At 35.8% G+C, this 22,361-nt stretch overlaps 2 protein-coding genes across 2 annotated transcripts in view; one reads left to right on the forward strand and one right to left on the reverse strand.

Annotated features, from left to right (window-relative positions):
• Nucleotides 1-19,458, reverse strand: part of LOC143917622 (semaphorin-1A-like) — a 200,418-nt gene extending 180,960 nt beyond the window's left edge. The window contains exon 1 of the mRNA XM_077439199.1: nt 19,007-19,458. The gene's annotated coding sequence lies outside the window, so the exon portion shown is untranslated. The remainder of the gene's footprint in view (nt 1-19,006) is intronic.
• LOC143917699 (protein FAM200B-like) lies at nt 12,664-13,153 on the forward strand. Its single transcript, XM_077439278.1, has 3 exons — nt 12,664-12,753; nt 12,806-13,003; nt 13,082-13,153. The coding sequence occupies exons 1-3, from the start codon at nt 12,664-12,666 to the stop codon at nt 13,151-13,153; spliced, it is 360 nt and encodes a 119-aa protein (XP_077295404.1).
• Nucleotides 19,459-22,361: the final 2,903 nt, after the last annotated feature.

Consider the following 22,361-nt stretch of genomic DNA (forward strand, 5'->3'; position numbering starts at 1 on the left):
AGTAATAAACACTGGGTAAATCATACAGCGTTTAGTCAAACCCCCTACCCATATACCTAAACATACATATGTATGTATATTCAAACGCATTATACGAATTTAAAGCGCCGTTCATTATCCGACGAGTCCTACTAACTACCCGGAATCGCATTGTTATTTTGCAATATTTCAAACGAACAAGCAATACGCGAATGCTTACTGTGCGAAAATATATGGTGGAACTTAATCTATCGCTATCGAAATACAAACTAGGATATACCCCAGATCAGCACACGAGCCACGAAAGGAGGGGAACTCAAACCGCAACCACGTTTAGGCAGATGGTTACACGGGGGGGTCCAAAAATACATTCGGCAAGAAATTGCGAGGTTCCCGCGGGTTGGGTTCATGGACAAAGGTAACTTCTCAAACTGTACATTTTGTGATTATTTTAAATCAACACCAAGATTAAACCATTATGAAATTGGAACTATGAATAGGTGTGATCTTACCTTACAGTAATTTTAAATGCCGATTTTCAAAAAAAAAAAAAAAAACTACATACACATTTCCCAAAACTTTAATAAATATACGTTTTATCAGTTGAAAAGCCCAAGATCAAACACCACTGGAATAAATTTCGTATGTTGGCCCCCGCGTCGTGTGCGGAACCGACCCTGATGTGCTAAATGATACAAACAATCCGTGCCACGTGGCTAGATTACCCAAGAGCTAGGGACCAACACAGCGAGCGATTTATTGAGGAAGGACTATATTAGATGCCTTATGTACGATTGTGACCTTTTCTACGAAGAGTAAGTAACATGAGAAGCGACACTTTTGAAGATAATAATATAATATGTAATACATATTATATGTACATACATATGCAAGAGAAACGGAAAATGCAAATACATACATATAATATGTATATAAAATATAAAAATATCAAGAGACATTTAACCACATCTAAAAGATAAACTCAATAAAACTACTGATTTTAAACATTGCGTTGGTACAATATATAATAAGAATTCAATTTTAAATATATTGAAACGAATAACATAAGTAAGAAATTGCACAATTACTATGCAAACCTTTATGTATTACATACATACATAGTTCAAAGATACATGACATAGTTCAAAGACAAAGACACATTACATAACCTCGAAGAATGCATGTATGTATGAATGATTTAATTGACATGCATGAGTAGGTTGGCAACATGTAATGTGACAGATCGAAAGCATATTTAAAGTATTTTCACCAATTCAAGCAGTGAAAATGTATCAAACAATGAATTTACAACGTTTAACTCTATATATTTAACCCTAACAACCCAATCTTATATGAATAGGGCCAAACCCTTACTTAACTTAACCTATCCTAAAACTTAAATAATACCAACCCTAACAATCTAATTTTAAATTAATAAAACGAACCCTGAACATGTACATAACTGGTTATGATTTCACTGAAACGTCAGTCAAAATATATGTTCACTTGAAATATATTATAATTTCACTGTGTCAAAAAAATAAAAAAAATAGAAACATGCCTATGGTGGATATAAATAGCATATTAAAAAATAATTTCTCTAGTGCCATAATTGAGGAAGAGAGAAGTCCAATACGTTTGTATGGACAAGGCGCTGAGGTCCAGCTCTCTTAAGACGAAAGAGATAATGCATTTGAATAGGAAATTAAGCTTCCTCTCTTTAATGTAGTACATGCACGAAAATGTTTATAAATCTCAATTAAACTCCGACATCCGGATGAGAATAAATTAAACGAATCTACAAATCGCAATTTTTATTTTTTGAGTATTCACAGACAAGACGAAAAATCAGTATCATCATCAATCAAGACCGTTTTTACTTTCGTTCTTTTTGTACGACGAGCGACCAGGGACAACGGGCAAAAAAAACAAAAAACAAAAAGTTTTGGACACTTTCGCAAAGAAAGTCGCCGAGATATCTCTCTTGCGCCGCGGTTAATTACCCACATTTTTATTATTAAAAGGGGAGTGCGAATGGTAATAAATTGAGACGTCGACCGGTCAAATCGCTCCGTCGGCATAGTGTTAACGATTACGATAAGGGCGCGATCACACAGCGAGGGAGCGGTATGCTGTACGCGGGATATTTTTTTTAGATAGTTTTAAACACACACAAAATGTAGGGTCATACCGGGTATGATACGCCGGATCTTACGGGATCGTGCGGGATCGGAGCGGTCTCGTTGAAATTCTATAGAATTGTTTATACTAACTTGACGGTGATATATATCAATTCGTCGACCCTCGGACGACGCTTGACAGTGATCGATAACGGTGTAACCCTTATTTGCAAAAAAATATAGCAGAACTTGTCGGAATAATAAGATTATAGAAAATACAAATTACATTAAGTTTTAAACTTAATTAGTAAACAATTAACAAAAATAGACAAACAAGTGTCCGGTTTATAACAACAATTGACTAATATTTCCGGGTAGGTTTAAGAATTAAATACTCATTCGATACTTTCATAAACAAACTCTGCGATCACGGACAAAGATGTATTCAGCATAAAGGGTTTTATGTAGTACACTAATTGTTTACCGGAACCAATTGTTACTAAATAAACAGAAATGACTAGACAATGGACTTAAGTTTTTTGGTACAAAAACTAAATACGTACTTAAATCCCTAATACCATCAACAGATAAACGAACAAAGATGTTTTTTACGTAAAGGGCTATAGTGCACTCAATATGGACTGTAACTAATTGATACTGAATGCATTTCCGTATGAATGTATGTACATGTCCATACAATAACATGTTCGTTTAAAGAGAGCCCATTTTTACTTTATTTTATATCAAGAACAAAGTATTTTTTATTTATACTTTTTATACTCAAGAAAGTGGTGACTGCAATTGCAGTTTTGTGTTTAACATCACAAACAGTTCGTCTTTTGAGCTCGGTCACCGCAGTTCATAATATCGGTACATCGCAGTTCATAATGTCAGAAAAATTAATAGAAGTTGTGCGACAGTACGAATGTGTCTATGACGTCAGATCCGTAAAATATAAGGACCAAAACATTCGCAATGAAGCTTGGGAGGAGATGTCAAAAAAAATATGGGATACACCGTTATCGATCACTGTCAAACGTCGTCCGAGGGTCGACGAATTAGTATATATCACCGTCAAGTTAGTATAAACAATTCTATAGAATTTCAACGAGACCGCTCCGATCCCGCACGATCCCGTAAGATCCGGCGTATCATACCCGGTATGACCCTACATTTTGTGTGTTTAAAACTATCTAAAAAAAATATCCCGCGTACAGCATACCGCTCCCTCGCTGTGTGATCGCGCCCTAAATGTATCGCGAACTGGATTCACCCGAGCTAACGACCGGATATAGTAATACGAACGGGGAGAAAAGAGCAGATAGGTCCATAACTCGCACTCAAATTTGATAAAATTCAATTTTTGCTGTAACTGTTTTCACACGAGCGACTCGTTAATATGTAATTTCGGGACCGACGCCGGGCAAAACTTACCGTTTTGCCGACTGTAATTTTCGCACGAACTCATTATTATCTATAATCGCTCGATTCAATTGAATTACATAAAGAAGGGTAATTCATAGACAAAATTACTTGACTACAATTGTGGAGTGAATTTCAAGCACGTAAGAATCAGCAGAATTTTTCAAATTTCAAAAATCCGACTTTTAAATGCATGCGAAAAGTAAAATCTAAAATTAGATCAAACTTTTGCACCACGCACATATATAGTGAAATAATTACAATTTGGCACAAAATTACACGTAAAGAAACCCTAGAACCTAAAGGCGTTAAGCTTGGAGCGTTTACACAGACAAAACAAGCTTAGCTACATACAACAGTATGCCTCGCTTTTAAGTTGTAGGTTTTCTCGTTTGATTTATCTAGCCACGCACTCCTGCATCTGTCACATTCTTTATCTTTGACTGGTGGAGAATACTTACCGTATTTTAAACGGTGAGCTTCACAGAGAGGTAACTTAACTCAAAAGGGAAGCACGTAAAAGAAAATTTGATAAATAAAAATATGTAATGTAAAACATAAAGCACACAACGAATGAGCAATGCGGAAACGTGCATTGTGTGCATAAAAGCAACACGATTATAGCTCGATAAGGAGAGTTTTTATTATTTTTGCGTACGAAGTGCAACGGTGACTGTTCCATTGCCGTATTATAAATACAGTATTAAAGCCAATAGTACAAATAATATACCAGACGTTAATCGAGTATGCATGTAACTACATATGAAAAAAATGTCATATCTTTTAAACATTCATGTCGATATTCGTATATTATAATATACATAAAACGATATTTAAATATTACAGTCGATATGCGATACTGTGTCATATTTTAAGCGGATACAATTGTCCCGTGACAGCGTTTAGCAGGATAAGTCGATATTGCGTTAGTGTAAAAGCGCAGCTGTCAAAGCACCTACGCAAACTGCAATGTCCTGCATTGAGAATGCGCACAAATGCTGCAAATTACAATGTGATTTATCAACGTCGCTTATGTCAGATTCCGTCGAAAATAAATTCTCGAAAATTAATAAATAAAATACGACCGCTTCGAATTATACGTACGTCTTGAATTTTGAATGTGTACTTTAAATAATATTCTGCCGAGAGGAAGGATGCAGGTGTCAAGACCGTTGCAAAGAGGGCGCGAGGGCGTTAAGGACGCGAGCATCTGCCGTCGAATGTTAAGCAGGCTTGAATTACAGGGGTGGGTGGGGTTGCTCTCGTTAACCGTTAATCTAAAAGTTTTCAAAACATTTGTACGGCTGGAATTAATGCGAAACGCCTTTCGCAATAAATCTCTATCGGTGATGAATTTTACGCGTTTATTAAACGCTACACGTGCGTATAAATCAAATTAAACGTGTCGAATCATTACAACTGATTCGCAATTTTACGTCTGAGCAAAGATGATAAGATCGATTTCGATCCAAATTAAATAAAAATTCATCATGTGACTTTTCAATCACTAACGGAACACAACTACCATACGAGCCTCGACGATTTGCATAAATACGAAGACAATCAATTTTAACATACAATCGAATTTTCTTCCGTAGCGGGATGAGCGATTACCGTTCGGCGCGACCATGTTGAGAGCAAAGGAGTGAATTAGTGGGTCAAAAAGAGCGAATTAGGGTGCCTGTTTAAAATGCACTGGAGACGTGCACCGAGTCCGAGTCTGTACAATACGGCGAAGTTGAGTCCCGGCGACACGACGGGTTTCGAACTTTGCCAATTTAGCGGACATCGATTTGTCTTTGTTGTCTGTTCGGCGTGTCAGGAATAAATAATAGGCGAAAAACGGCTCAGGATACCCGAGTGGACACCGGGGGCGCCACACTCCCCATTCCGTATTCAACTTACGTGCAAGGAGGACCCACCACTATAAAATGTGTACAAGCCGTGGCCGCACATTCATCACGACCCCCCCCCCCCAATCCACTTTCTAACTAAAAATTCCGAATTCGAACTCTCTGTCTTCGGGTGATGGAAAAAATCTATTCTGTATCGAATGTCTTATAGTACGGAACGTTTTGTTTGGCGCCCACTCGTTTGAAAGACCATTAGCGAAAGTTGAGATCCTGTTGATTGTATGTATTATATGTAGAATTTGATCTCATCTAACAACGTTTTGAATATACATACATACTACATATGTCCATACTTAAACCCATCGTGATGTCATTTGCGCTTTGCATGCATCATTAGCGCTATTTGATTATGTTACATGTGTATATGACCGCTAGTGTATGTATTTGAGTGCAATGTATAATAAATGAAATTTGAGATTAAAAATATCAAGTTCATCTTTTCCGACCGTAAGATATTGAAATGAACTTGAAAATAAAATCGCATTGAAAATAATTAGCGCAATAGTAACAGTTCGTATCATACAATTTCACGTAGGATATGAATCACCCCGAAAACAAATAGTAAATCGAATTCAAACAACTAGGTGATTGGTGATATAAAATATTGTATTTATTTATTTAAGGATACTTGGGAAAGGCGGCAAAACCGATGGACCAAAGAGTTTATTAATACATAAAGTTATACAAAAATCATATAAGAAACAAAAAATATCAAACGCAAAGAAAACCGAAAAAAAAAATAATTCAAAATAGAGGAAAATAAAGTTATTAAAATTAAAAAAATGTATACAAAAGATAAACTGAAAATAGCCATTTAAAAGTATTATTTATTGAACGTAAAGAGGTCTATCATAGGACAATTGTAGAGGTTATTTATAATTTTAGACTTCACCATCACATATGAGTCTTCTAGTTTCCAAAGTGGAAAGATTCATTATTTTCAATCTCATATCATATGAAAGTGATTTGTGTAAGTCCGGAAGACATTTCTGTAATTCTTCATTGGACCTTTTCTAAACATACAAAGTATTTTTTAAAATGAGGGTTCCAAATGGAGTAAGCAAATTCTAGCTTTGGTCTAATATACAGAGATTTTATTTATTTTTCATTGGATTTGATCTATGTCATTCAATTTTCAGTGTGCATGGGTATAGTATTATATTAACACGAAGCGCTGTTTAATTGGAACATGTGGTAAGTAATCGAATGGAGGGGTGAGTCCCATTTATCATTTTATCTAAAATGATAGCTTAGGAGCAACCTTGTTGCATATACATATGTAATTCTATGGTATTATATCAATACTGAAAAATTGTTTGTACTATTGAGATACATATGCTTAATACTTTTAAACACAAATTTAATATGAAGCTACACAAAATTATTTCGCTAATTCAAAAAAAAAAGTAATCTTTAAAGTAAAAAAACTTTGTGAAAAAGCGCTACTATATTATTTAAGAAAAAAGGCCAACTAAATAAATTAAAAACAAACATTTTCCTCGAGATATTTATTCACCAGGTTAACTTCATAAAAGTTAAAATGGAGTTTAGCTATGTTTGTCAACAACAACAACTGCTTCCTCACTTCCACCCAAGTACCTAGAAGGCACTTGCGATTTGTAATTTACATAATTTGTTCGAATTTCCCGTTCGATCGGTTCCAGGAGAAGTTCGCCGAAGAGTAGGTATCGAGAGCAAGGTTCAATTTGGGGAAAATTCGCATTCAAATAATACGAATTTGAGAAAATGCTCCACACGACGGAATGGAGTAATTTGGGAAAATCCCAAGCATTGCGAGGGAGTGGGAAGTGTGCCGACAACTTAGTAGCTCGCGACAATTTTCATTTGTTCTAATCCCACATTTGGATTATCTTAAAATCCATTTAGAAACTGGGCGAGCTGTACAGTACCAAAAATCGACCGTTTTGTATGCAAAACGAAATTCTCAGTCGCATAGTAACTATAAAAAAATAAATACAAACACACACTAGTACAAATAAATGTCCGCGAGCAGTGGACTCGGAACGTGCGTTGAATGTTCGACGAACATTGGCACGCGAATCGACGATGCGCGACCACTGATTGTTTGCTGTAAATTCACAAGATCATTAAAAACTTGAATTAATGTCAGAAAATTCAATCAAACGTATGCAAATCAGATATCAATAAATCGGATAAAAATATAATATGTAGGTACACAGTGAAAGAGCAAAAAAAAAAGAGGAAAAAAGTAATAAAAACATCAAGGTGAATACCGCCCACGGTTACATAGAAAATTTCTCGAAAGCTCCGAAATTGCGATTTTTTTTATTAAAAAGAAAATTTTATTGTATGTAAATGAAACATCAAGAGGTTGTTGAATACGTGAGGAGAGACACATTCACAGGGCGTTCCCCACTTTTTGTCCCGTCTCTTCTTTTTATTTCTTAGAGACGTCATCGCTTGGAGAATCAAAGCAAAAAGAAATACGTATATATAAATGCACAAACATACGATAAATGTGTACGTACTAAATTCGTATCACGTGCGCCTTGTCAAAATGATGAAATTTTATTGTCGCTAACGCAGGTGAACGTATCCTGACAATGCACATACATGCACACCCGCCGACACCATGCAAAATAACCAATGTAATATCGAAATATATAATGTATCGGCGTTCGGGACAAATGCCAACTGAGACATATGAGTACATGCAAATGTGAGAAGCTTTGCTTATTATGTCCAAAAAGATGTAGCGACTTTAGCGCCATGACGTATTGAAGCATACACGTCGCAATCAACTGGTGGTTTGAGTCTAATTTCGATTACATTTTACTTTAATATCGGAGAAAAGCCATCTTTCGATTAAAACAAAATCTGTAATGAGCGAATTTTTTTTACCGGAAAGCTTTTATTTGATGTTATCATGTCTTATTATTCATACATAAAAGCAAATTAAAATTCTTTAACGTTATTTATTTATTTATATTTAGGAAATACGGTATAGCTAATGGACCATAAAGATGCTACTTTTCGGGTTGCTCCTGAGCGACATCAATAAATTTGAAATCATATTCAAATAATTGTGACATTAGTGGCTGGAATGGTTTTTGCCAATTTGACGAGGAACTTAAAATTAGATAAATTGGTTAACTCTTATAGAAACAGATCGACTTGGAGTCATAAATGACCAAGTCTGACCAGCAGCACTGCAGATAATACTCGGAATAAATTCAATTCAATAGAGGTCAACTCCACGGGATCGAACCCGGTTACCTCACGGTGGTTAGCATTAACGCAAACACTAAACTATAGTGCTGACTCGAATGTATTATTCATCTCCAGAACTTCCCGGGTCAATTCAAAATGAATACAAATCACGTCTTGTGAGAAATGTTTCGTGTCATATCATCGTCCGTCACCCTTCTTCATTATTGACTCACCCTTCTGAAGCTTGCAACAACGACATTCATACCTACATAACAAAAACCTACTAAGAAGAACTTTCCAATATGTCAAACTAAAACAGCGCAGCTCACTGATTAAGCGACTGTTTCGCAGTAGAGAGGTCGTGGGTTCAAATGCTAACCGGAATCGAAAAATGTATTCGAGCCGAAGTTTATTGTTAGTGTGCTAATTTTATCTAATTTAATTGTTGTGACGGTTCTAATAAAATCCTTCTGACAAATTCGGCTAGTCTGAAGTTGCATTATACTTTTATGTGTACAGTGGTTTCAGTTGAATATTTTAGCATCTCAAAAAACGTACAAAGTGAGAGAAGCCCATTACTTAGAACAAACATTTACATAAAGCAGACAACCATTATTTAAACGCACAGGTAAAATTTAGCAGCAAATGAAAAAGACACCACCGCACACACGACGATATTAATCAAAGTCGCGGGTGATGAAACGCCTACGCGTCAAATCCGCGCGAATCCAAGAAGCGACTCGGTCGGTCCACATCAGACGAGGGAAGAAAGCGATTCTTCAACGGGCGAAGAAGACGAGCTCGCGGCGTCGGAAGGCGGTCGCTCTTGGACGCAGGTCATGTTAATAAATCAGACGACGGGGGCCCCCCGTAAGCCGGGGCAGACGGCCGAAAGCCGCGGCGACAATGGACCAGGATTACGCGAGCTGCGGATGATTAAAGTGCTGATCCGGCGGGATGTGTGGCCCCGCACGCACCGGTCATATATTCCCATTACGCAAATACGACACCATTAGCGGAGCACATTCGCTTCGACGGCCGCGGCATGGGGTGTATGTAGGGGGAGGTGAGGGGGGGTGGGGGAGGTTTGACCGGAGAGTGGCGAGAGTCGGAGGAGAATGATCGGGGATGATCGCGAGAGGTCGACAAACTCCCAGCTTAAGTGATTGGCTGGCATTAGTTAGAATTGTGAGCGTGCGTGCGTGTGTTTGTACGTGTCGTATGCGAAAGGAGTAGAAAGTTAGAAAGTCGAATCGTACGCAGGTAAAGAGCTCTGTGATCGTGATTTAATAATACGGAATTATGCAAAAGTACTAAGTTATATTAAAACAATGGTGCGACGTGTTTTGTGCGCGTGCGTGGATTCAATCCCAGATTCATACGAATCGCAATGGAATATTAAAATATTTCCCTAGTTGCCGAACATTTTGTTGCTGAACGCGTCACGAAAATTTACAACGTTGAAACATTACACGAAACTGAAGGGGGGGGGGGGAGAGGCTACCCCCTCATATTCTAGAATGAACCTGCTTCTTACATATCCAGTATGTATGTACGAGTATGTCTTTACCTGGACGATATTCATTAAAAATAACAGGCGTTATCGAAGGGGTGATCAAATGAGAAATCATATAGCCCTCGTTTTGTTGTCATTAACCAATGGAATAAGTACATAGCAGAAAATAAATACATATGTACGTATATTAAATTATTAACCAAAGACTAAGATATGTTAAAGAGGCCATAAACAACATAATCAGCAGCATGGATCAGTGGTTAGCATATATGCTTTCGAATATAGTGGTCACGGGTTCTGCTGGTCAGACCTTGGTTTGTGACTCCAGGTCGATCGTTTTCTATCAGAGTTTACCAATCTATCTGATTTTCATTGAAACGGTTCCAACAAATTGGCAACCTTTACCAATTTCTCGAAATTTCCGAATTTTCAGCATCTCGAATTTCGCTGATTCGTATAAAAATGCTGCAAATTTTGAGTTTTTCAGCATCTCGGAATTTGACGATTTATATAAAAAAAAATGCTCCGAAAATGTAAGTTTATCGAAAATTTGTGATAAAAAAATCCTAAAAATAAAAATACGATTATCAATATACAAAACTAAGTCAAGTTGCCGAAGGAAACATTACCACTTTATCATCCCATTTATAATCTACATACATACATATGCCCTAAACTACAGGGAATACTATGAAGTTATGTACATTGTATATATTATATGTACATACATAGGTCCCAATTAGTCAAAGTGACAAACGTGCATTCAATGTACTATACACACGGAGATCAAAATATACACAATCTATTCTATTTATGCTGGAACTAAAGAGCCCTTTTTTATTGAGGACCAATAAAGTGCATACCCTTGCTGAGAAATACGCACATATATAGCAATCGATTAGATTTGGCAGGAGCTGAGCGAGGGGAGAACTGTGTACACACAATAGGGACTAAAATCAATCAGTTATTGCCAAAATAGATTAACAAAATGTATGATTCTGCGATTACGGCACTTCACAAACCCTCCCCTCCCACCCGCAACGTTTTCATTTCACGGTGAACTGTTTCCACATACGCACGTATGTTGTATGTACGTATGCATATGAAAGCACCCCTAGCTGGAAATCGTTTTTGCAAATACATATAGTAGTAATAGGGATGAGAGAAGAGAGGGTGGGGCCGCGGAAGCACTTAATGCTAAATAAATATATGAATTGCACGAACCCTTATTTTATTATTGCTATTTTTTTTTTGCAATAAAAATTGTTGGCGGTAATAAAACGCAGCGAATTTGACACACCAGGGACGAGGCCGAAACGGGGACGTAAATGCTCGAAAGGCACGCAATTTCCAGCGCCAAAATTTTATAAGAAATTTAATCCGCACTAAAAAATATACACGTTCGCATAATAAATTAAATGCTCTCATTTCTTTGCCCTTTGCTTTCTTTATAAAACTTTAAAATTTTAATCGTATAATGTGTGTGTGTGTGCATGTAACAGAGTGAGAGCAATTCGTATGAAGGTATGTACGTTGTAAGTGGCGTTTTGTTCCGAACTTTTGCATAAGATTTCCATTAAGATAAATGCACTTCATATATCAACGCAAAAATCGGGAGAGCGGAGACATTAGTGGTAATCTGCTCGGGTTATTCCAGTTCTATTCAACAACGGGTAGAAACTTCTTAAAGATAGTCTGTTCACAGAGTTCCCTCTTGCGGGGACGATTAAGTCCCAAAGAGTATCCATCACGGCTAGTTGAATGCGAAAAAAATGCGATTACGTACGGAGCAGATAAGCAGAGATTTCGATGACCTTATGCTTCATTCCAGTTAATGCGTTTCCAGATGCATTTGCGCGTACAATTTTAAACAAAAATTTATAAATCTCCGTTCATAAAATTATATTTATGATACATTAGTATTTTCCGCAGGCAGTGTGTATAGTCTATATACCTACTACATATGTACATACATACATATATACTTGGAACAAAAATGGCATTCTCAACCTAACGACAAAACAACTAAAGAAAAAGCAAGCTAAACTCACATGTCAATCGCCAATTCATTTTGCCAGACAATCGTATCAACCCTTTCAAAAATATATGTATTAGTACTAAGGTCCGTAGAATAGCGATTTCCAAACTAGCGTGGACTAGTACAAAGAAGGCGCGAAAAGTTAGTTTATAACATAATATAATAAAAACGATCGAATAAGAACCCAAACTTCCGTCACACGACAAAATCGTTTCTGAACTAAGAAGATGTTAGTAAAAATAAGAATATATTCCAATAAATAAATTTTCAAAATAAAATTAAAATCTGTTGAAAAACGCGTAATTTTGTGACTGATTACAAGAGGAAATCCACTAATAAAGAAGATATCCACTGATATTAATACAAGTAAAGATAGTAGGAATATAAACGACAGGGAACAAAGTAGAAATATCAAGACAAGAAAATACGATTCATCCCATTTATCAATGAGATTCCCAAGTGCTATGTTGATTGGAAAGATCAATGCGTTTGCTCTGTACTAAAGTTTTGGCTGCAGATAGTGTGAAACCAAGAAAAATAAACCGGCACCTTGAAACTATGCATTCTGAATACGTTCGAAGAATTTGTTCAAGATCAGTTTAATAAACAGAAGCAAACGTTCAAGAAAATAGTTCCTGTTCCATCAAATGCATTGCTAGCATCGTACAAAGTTTCTTACAGAATCGCAAATTGTAAAAAGCCACATACAATAGGAGAAACACTCGTTTTGCCAGCAGCTATTGATATGATTGAAATAATGTTCGGCAAATCATATGCGAAACAGTTGCGACAAATACCGATTGCTGATATACAGTTGGAAGAAGTTATATATTTTTGTCAATTATATTTGCATAATTTTATATTTTAAAAATGTGTTTGTGTTATTTTATGACATTTAGAGGTAGGGGGGGAGGCAAGATTAGATTCTAATAGATTAGAAACCACTGCCGTAGAGGATACTCAAGCTAGTTAGTTACCAATGTTGAATAGTTGATGTAAGCGAACCATTTATCGTTTAATTATGTTGCATTTCTCGAATATGAAACTTGTCACAGCAGCCCTATGTAATCCAAACCTCATCTTAAAGTGCTTGATTTCGAATGCTAGTTATGTCTGTATGTACATATGTACGTATACGAACATAGATTGGATTAGATACGTCGGCTACTTTTTGGAGTAAATCAAGATTTGAAGGTTCGCATTGAGGGGGTGGGGAAGACGATGTCGAGGGTCGTCGCAGCAATTTCGCCAGAACAACAAATAGCAGGGCCGAGGAAAAAATGGCTGAAAGCTTGCACCGTTGGGGTCGTTTTGTCGTGATGAAGTGCGCAGTTTTGGTCTCGGGCAGCGAGCGCGCGTAGATGGTATCATCTGCTTTATCGATGCGGTCGATCTGCAGCCGGTCGGTTACGTTTTGGGACGTTTTGTTAGCCGACGACACACACAAAAGGAAACTAATTATGAACCATTCATTCGGCGAGATTAACGTCTAGGCGGCGACAACGAGCCGCTATTTATTGCGGTCCCCCGGCTGCAACGCCCCTGGCTGCAGCGTCAGAAGGAAGAGGGTCGTATGTCCGAAGTGCTTGATTTCAAATGATGATTTTCGCGGTGTTCAAATACGAAAGCGAAATGTTGGTGTGATAAGAGATGACCCCGTAAAATGATCAAATTGTGGGACTTGAGTAGTATGGGGTTTTATATGTGTGTAGATATTACACAATTTAAATAAGTCTTACTTTCTTCGTAAAACACTGATGTATTTGTGTACATATTATGTGCACTGACACCGATCTGTGTGATTTGGCGACACTTCAATCACGAGCGAAATAAGTAAGCGGTAAATGTACACAATCGAAAAAAGTTATTACGAAATCTAGCGAAGTTTCACACGCGAGCGACCTACATGTCAACATGCACACGGTGCCTTAATTCTCGAGAGGACTTCACCGACACCACTGACACACATCTCTAAATTGAACGCGAAATTGTCAGACGACGACACGTCATAGAACAAAAACACAATGCGACCAGGGAGCATCCAAAACAAGGAGCGCACAACTCTCGTGTCATAGAAACGTAGACACTCCCCTAACCATTCTTCAACCCTACTCGACGACCGTCTTGTATAACACTTTTGAGCAAAGGTATGTATGTACGTATGTACGAGACGAATAGTCTTCTCACCTACCTTAATTTCATTTACACGTACATACATACCTACGGCGTTATGATAAAGATACAACACTGCTTAACCCTTTGAAATCCCGGCTCGTGTGCGGGAGCACGTTTCACCCACATCCAAGCCGCAGTGTGCACACTAAACTACTGTTTTTTATAGGGCAAAATGATTCCCAAAGAGTGGCAAAAGGCACAGGTAAACTCCGACCCAATGCAAAGTTGTTTTTTTTTGTGGCGTGGATTACGCCATGAAAATAAACAAATCGCAATACATTTTCGCCGTGGAAATTCGATACAATAAGTTGATTATTTAATTAGAAGGTTGGAAAAACGTGGATCACATGCGATGCGAGGCTTGCGAAACAATGAGCGAAAAGTTTTCGTGTAAAACGGTCGTGTATTTCGACTTTGCACGAAATCGTAAAAAGGCGGCACAAAGACTTCCGAGCGATCCGGCAAATAGTACGTATAAAATAAAACGGAAAAACGAAAAGCGAAAATAAATAATAAAAAAAAAACCGAGGAAAATACGACGTTACTGCATTCTCAGAAGAAAAATTGCGAATTTATGCGAAAGCCGATATCTAAATAAAACGTACACAATTGAACCGCTCGCGAACTTATGAATAATGCACGAGCTTATTATAAATTAGATGCGATAAATGAAATTTACAAGTACAAAATAGGAAGCGAAATTAATTTGTTGGTAAAACGTAAGCGAAAATTGCGAAAGCGTGTTCATAAATTTTCCAAAGTAAATATTTTCAATTTATTATAGTATTCTAATGCGGTCGTAAGCACTGTTAAGCCACTGAGTAGATATATTTTTAGTATTTTATCACATTACCAAGCAAACATTCGTCGCACAAACGTTAATCCAGATTATGCCTAATACAATAGGCGTGACCGTGAAACAACATTTATTGGACTATCGAAACAAACTAATTGTGCTCAAAATACCTTGCTTCCAATGAGTATTGCACTGATAATTGTATAAACGGCTCATTTTAAATTTTATCGATAACCGTGAAGATAAAGAATGCTTCACTCTTTCAATCAACGAATACAAGACTCGCGGTGTTAATATAATCAATACAATGAAAATTCTACTGGTTAGCGTATGCTATGCGTTACTAATCGACGTGTACCTAACTGATAATTGGCAATCAAAATATTTTTAATTTGCATAAAGGATATAGTATGGAAACGATAAAAATATGCAATATTAAACACCCACAAAAATTCTATGAGTACTCATTGTGTGAAAAATTGCAAATTTATTTTACTTGTGAAAAAGAATTATAAAATTTATATATAAAACGCATACAATTTTATATAGAGTGCCTTTGAAGTTGAAAATTGGATGTTTTTTTTACATTGTACATATGTTTTTGTGCCCAATGAAACCAACAAACAAGAGTAATTATTATTATTATATAATGTTTTGAAAACTAAAAGAGTCATGATTTTTTTTTTGTACAAAACTCAATACATAGTAAAGAGCACTAGCAAAAATATGGATGTTGTTTACTATCACTAATTACTATTTAATGGGTTTGCTTTATTATTGTTTCGCTTAAAAAAATATGTAAAACTATTTAAAATCAGAAATAGAGCGAGGAATTTCATATAAAATTTTGATCCCAGAATATGTATACGATACTCAATGAATCCAAATTTAAATATTTTATTGATAAAATATTTGGTGTTCAAAGATCAAAACGACTATATAGTTTGGACTATAATCAAAGACAAGTAAGTATGTACATATATATAGATAAATCAACTAACGATTTCATCGGTTGTAAATAGAAATTGGACGTCTCAAACACTGCCGATAATCTTAAAGAGAGGACAACCGTTTTTGCATAGACGTCATTTAAAGCATTTAAAATGAAAGCCAAACCGAGTTCATTCACATAAAAGTAATAGCACTCATGAATCGAGTTTGCGACGACTAAATCTAAATCGTTGGCAAGGGAGACGGCCAAGACGCGAAATTTGAATATACGGCAGATAGAATGAAGGAAGGAGATAGTTTTTAGAAACGAGCCGAGTCGGCAGCAAACAATGGAGGACCATAAAGATCGTAAATCATGGCTAAGAGTTACACCGTTGTCTTAACTGAAAGTTGGCCGAGAGCCACGGCACAGCATTGCAAGCAAGCAGGAGAAGAGGAGATGAGATAGTTCCACCGGTGCAGTATCTCATATCCAGATTGGCGATGCTTTCACATTATCTCAAACATACACAGTACATTGTAACAAACTGAAAGTCGAACAAAAAGCTGGTAGTGAGCAGTGTTAATGCGTTTTCGTGAACTTCGTCATTTGGTCCGCGAAGAGGTCAAGACCGTAAGCGTCACACTAATCATCATCGTGACACTAATTGATTTCGTGTGGACAATGGAGCAGAGACGATTCAAAAGATGACACGCTGTATACAATAATAACACGTACAAATTTACGCAACTGTATAAATAGATAGGTGAACGACAACATTGCTTCGTATACGGTGTGTGTTACAAATACTTACGTACATATATGTACATATAATATACAACAGATAACACACCAAAATGAAAATTGAAAATAAATATGTTACGCTTGTCTGAAAGCCGTCGGTCATCCATCCGTCTATTCGAGCGAGATAACTTCGGCAATCATTCATCTGACCATAAATGTTTACTTTATTGGCATGTTTCGGCTCTGTGTGTATTATAATACGAGTCAAAGTTAACTGACCCGTGGCCGTGTAAAATCAATATGATTTTTATTATTAATCCATAACACAATGATTAATCGAATGGAAACGTTATCAGTTATGCATACGCAGCGAAAATGCGATAATCGACACAGTTTAAGTAAAATATAAAATATAGGGCGAAAACACACCGAATGGTATGGTACGTCACGTTCCTGGCTTCCCGCTGTGACCGTAAACAGTGAGTGTTCCCCAAACCGAATTCGGGTGTAGTTGCATTTGAATGCATGCAGAATGCATTTGTTTGGGAGTTCGCACGTGTATACATATCCATATGCAACTGACAAGTTTATCCCACATTTCTTCAAATATGGAATTCACCGTTATATATTTATTTAAACTTTGGACCATTATTGGATATCGATCACTGTCAAGAAAGGAAAAAAATCAAGGATAAAATATCACCGAAAACACTGCAGGGGGTGATTTTTGGGACTGTGTACTATGTATATAGGCTAGAGGTGGTGGATTTTTTTCGCATGTTTAGAAGTATCTAAAAAAAATATACTACGTACCACTGTGTGTGTTTTCGCCCTAAATTTTCAAATACATGGAGTCGCACATATGTACATACATACATATGAACAATAGTGAGCTGTAGAAATTTTTGTAGAAACTAAACTTTTATTCTTTCAATTTTATTTGCGAACCCATGAAACTAACAAAATGTACGCATTTGGCGAAACGAATTAATCAAATATTATCAAGTTTGTAATTAAACATCCATATACATTATTAAGTAAAAAATTGAATGTGAGATCAAAGTCGGAGTTACCCAAATTTTTAAAGACTCAACAGCCATATTTTAGACGCATCGACACATGTACATGCATACAGTATGGTACATTAGATGCCGCAGTTTGTTCCCATCTCCTGTGGCACGTACCACTTTGATGAATTTGTCACTACAGAAGTTGTTTACATATATTTGTTTAATCTACAATATGCTGATCCGGTTTGAGGGATTGTTTAATTTGAGATCGTTAATGTGTACTTCTAATATCGTACATATTTATATTAGTTTATTGGTTTCATATTTTATGTTTATATTTGTAGCTTATCTTATTTTGTTTTTTGCATCCATATTTAATTCCATGTCTGTATCCTTTTTTTTGCATATATTGTGACGACTTTGAGCAATTCTGCAATGTTATTGGCGAAATTGTAAATGAAATTAAAATACATTTAGAATTTTTATCTTCCCAAATATGTAAGTCAACTTCAATTTACTTTCATACAAATTCGAAGTTCATACATATGTACGTATGTACATATGATGAATATTAACGCGTGGAAAAAGTTTTTTTTATAAAATATAACTTAATATCGTTGAAAATCAATATATAAAGTGTCTTATTCGTGATTTTTTAATACAAAAAAATAACGTACACTGAAATTTTTTATATTTTGTAGGTAATATTTTACGTAGTAAGTGACGTTTTAAAATTAATTAAAATGTACGTATATTTTAAAAAACTTTATTTTGTCTATTCATTTGTTTATCATATTAAATAGTTTAACGTATTCATATAAAGTATCAAAGATATCAAAAAATAATTAATAAATTATATTTTTCATTTGTTTTTTTTTCACAGAATTTTTTTTCAATATGTACTTTTATTAACCTAGAATAAACCAACATTTCAAACATGCAAGTTTGCAAAATATATATCGAAAAGTTATAAAATCAAATTACATTCGCAACTTTACAGTCGAAATGCAACTAAAATACAAATGCAAAACAATAACAAACAAAAAAAGACGTCCAAAGCAGGTACATACATCGGTAATATTTTGAACGCTCCGTAAGAAATGGGTAGCGGTAAAAATACTACCTGAGCGTGTAAATATAATACATAATACAAAGAGGAAAAAATGGTACCTGATCAAAAGGGAGTCCAAGAGCGACCACCTGGTCCAGAACGATCTCACAGCCGAGCTTCGAACGAGCGGTGGAGCGGTGGATAGGTGAGGAGTTACGCCATATTGAAAAACGCACTGGTTGGTAACACTAGCACTAACTGACTATACATAAGTATTCACAGGGTTGTTGTATACGATCACAAAACACTGAGTGGACGCGGACAACCACTCGACTCTTTGAGAGGAGACTTTGACTCGGGCACGACACGTGAAGCGGGGCTTCCGAGTGCCGGGGCGGAGCGCCGGGTCGGGGGGCGGAGGCGCGGGGCGCGGGCGGGGGCGGGTGCTCACTTTCGACGAAGTTTGTAAGTTAGTTGAAAAAGTGTCGGCGAGGAGCGGCGCGGAGTATGCGCACCGTACGCGTGAGACGCGGCGACTGCGGGTGGCGGCGTGGTTCGGCCCGATCAACTCGCCTCGGCTTTCCTCGTGTCTTTCCGCTTGTTTCCGTCGTCGTTCGAACTCGAAGCGCAGCGCACCTGTCGCGTACGCGGCTCCAAACACGCTCCATCACGGCCATGCACTCGTGCAGCTCTTCTTCTTCCCTCTCTCCACTTCGCTCTCGTCGAAAGTTTTGCGTTGCGTAATATTATCGTGAATGAATTTGTTTTCAATTTTATCTGCGCCAAATTTAGGTCTAGGTAGGTGGTGACGGTTTGTTTATGTATTTTGATGATAGCGTTGATCAGCGCTTCCCAATCGAAGTACGCGTATCACCGTACGCATACGGGGATCGTTTGAGGGTGCATATTCAAAACAAGAAATAATTGCGATCAATATTTATGACCGACCGATTATTGATTATTTTCATCAATTTTGCCTGACGCTGCATTCAGCATTCTATATGTATTTATTTGTGTCAAATATGATACTGAATGGAAAATAAAAAATGCTAAAATGGAAATTAATAAAACACTGGATGAATACAGTATCAAGTTATCTTTATCCTGCCTCGTATTTAGAATCGATGAGTGTTGCTAATTTACATACATTGAGTGGAGATTTGTCTTTTAAATCTGTATAGCAAAGATTTAAATATGTACGAGTTTTATTACCACAGACAGGTAATGGACATTTGGGGTGTTATTCAATTACGAAACAAATCTTCCAACTCAAAAAACAGTTGGAAGCCGCTGACATAATTGGATGATTTTAACTATCTGTGTTTGTTGATGCAGTGGTAATCAACGAGTCAAATTTATACTGATGATTCTATTGAAACTTTGAAGCTATTAACCTATGTGCAAGATTTAAACAAACTATTTTTAAATAAAATAAATACACGCACAATCCTTTTTTTATTTAATTCAAGTGATAGTTAAGATATATGAAAACGGTATTCATACAACAATGCTATTTATATTTTTACGTTTTAAATTTGTCGTTATTACAATAAGAGAAATTTTCAATAATTTTTTTTCATCAAACCAGTCAGTACATATTTACTTATTTACAATATGTACATATGTATGTACTAATGTTGTACCCGATGACATATCATAGCATGGGCATATTAAGTTATTAAATAATAAAAAATTAAGAGAAATATGTCGGTTCGAACCACACGCAGTCGAATTTTTTTCAAATACTTTTTAAATATATTTAATTTATATTTGATTGTTTAATATGAAAAAAAGGTAAAAACTACCTACATGTAAATAATATAAAACACTAATTTTATTAATTAAATATATTTTCAATAGATAATTTTTTTTTAAATATAAACAACAGTTAACTTGAAATATCTACATAAAACATATCGTACAATACTGATTTTTTTCTATTTTTAGCTAGAAGCAATCGTTAATAAATTTCATAGAATCGTCTAAAAATTAGAGAGGTACCCAGCGTTTTTACGTGAATTGCGCTTGCAACAATTAACAAAAAAATAAATATCTAACCCAATTCACACGTCAGCACTGTTACTATCGTCGCCTATTTCATACATATATTTTACATCGCAACACTGAATATTATTAAAATACATTCATAAAATACACTAGAATAAAGTATACTAGTAGAATTGTAAAATTTGACGGTCACAGTTGACGATTCCTAACTTACAGGAAGTCAGAGATACGTATCTTTTGGAAATAAAGAGCGTTTTTTCACACTTTGATGCGCTTATAGTGTTAATGGTATCTAACGTAAATTTTTTTCCGACGTTTCCACACAACGTTTGGAGGTCATTATATTTATAACTTTGAACAAAAAAAATCTATTGTGATCAACACACGACTTCCTCCATATTTCATCTTTATAGAGGCTAGCATAGAAATATTAACATACCTATAAAAACTTATATTTTGAATTATAGGCCTACTGTAAACGACTAGAGTTAATTTTATATTAAACAATTCAAATCTTAAAGAAAATAGCACTATCGTAAATATGATAGAATTGATTTTGATTTTTAGATGCTTTTTACTGTTCATAAATTATGTTCACAATACATCTTCGATCTATTCTAATAGCCACTGATCCAATGATCATTGTATATATACTTATATGTAAGTTTCATTCGTCATCACGATTTTTATTTCAATAAAGTAATGTTTTTTCGTGTACTGAGAATTCAAGTTTTATATTAAAAAATATATCATTAATTGTTAATTTTAAATAGGCCATTTGTAAGATTTCACCACCACTGATTCAAAAATCATTATTCCATATAAAATATAAAATCATACTTTATGCACTTATTAGCGCAGAAATCTTACACATTTTACAAGCTTTTTTTATATGCCATGGCCAAAATTTAGGAAAAATTACACAATAAAGCTACGAGAGGTACTTTGAATGTTGGTGGATTAAAAAGTATTTGATGTATGTTAGAAGAATTAGAAATAGTTCAAATCTTAGTACATTGTCTTTTGTTTATAAGTTAGATCATAAGTTATTACCTATGTAAGTATTTTAAGGATTATACAATAAGAAATAGTGATATCCATAGTTATTATACTAGAAATAAGAACAATTTAGTTGTTTAACAATGTGTGATCATGTACAATGCCTTTCCTGAGTGCGTCAGGTCTTTTAAGACCGCGGATGCATTTATTTACTTATTTATTGAAGAATTAACAGACAGCAGATGTAGAAATGCATAAAAATAAAGAATAAATGTAACAGAATAAAATAGAATCTGAGCCCAATTACAGATTATGCATTCTTGCGAGGTGCGAGAAGACACCTCTGTGAAGGACAGTACATATAAGTTTAGCATATATACATATATACCAGTGGCGTGCGCTGAAATTCTCTCTCTTTTTGTCGTACAGCCTTACTTAATGTGCACGAACAGGATACAAGAGGAACAG

The sequence above is a fragment of the Arctopsyche grandis genome, chromosome 10 (genome assembly GCF_051622035.1).
Source record: "Arctopsyche grandis isolate Sample6627 chromosome 10, ASM5162203v2, whole genome shotgun sequence".
Taxonomy (NCBI): domain Eukaryota; kingdom Metazoa; phylum Arthropoda; class Insecta; order Trichoptera; family Hydropsychidae; genus Arctopsyche; species Arctopsyche grandis.

Excerpts from the sequence above, each read along its gene's own strand:
- LOC143917699 (XM_077439278.1), top strand. The coding sequence starts at position 12,664 with ATGCGTTTGCTCTGTACTAAAGTTTTGGCTGCAGATAGTGTGAAACCA. Across the intron at positions 12,754-12,805 it reads AAACTATGCATTCTGAATAC|AAAATAGTTCCTGTTCCATC; the intron begins GTTCGAAGAATT and ends CAAACGTTCAAG. Across the intron at positions 13,004-13,081 it reads CTGATATACAGTTGGAAGAA|GTAGGGGGGGAGGCAAGATT; the intron begins GTTATATATTTT and ends TGACATTTAGAG.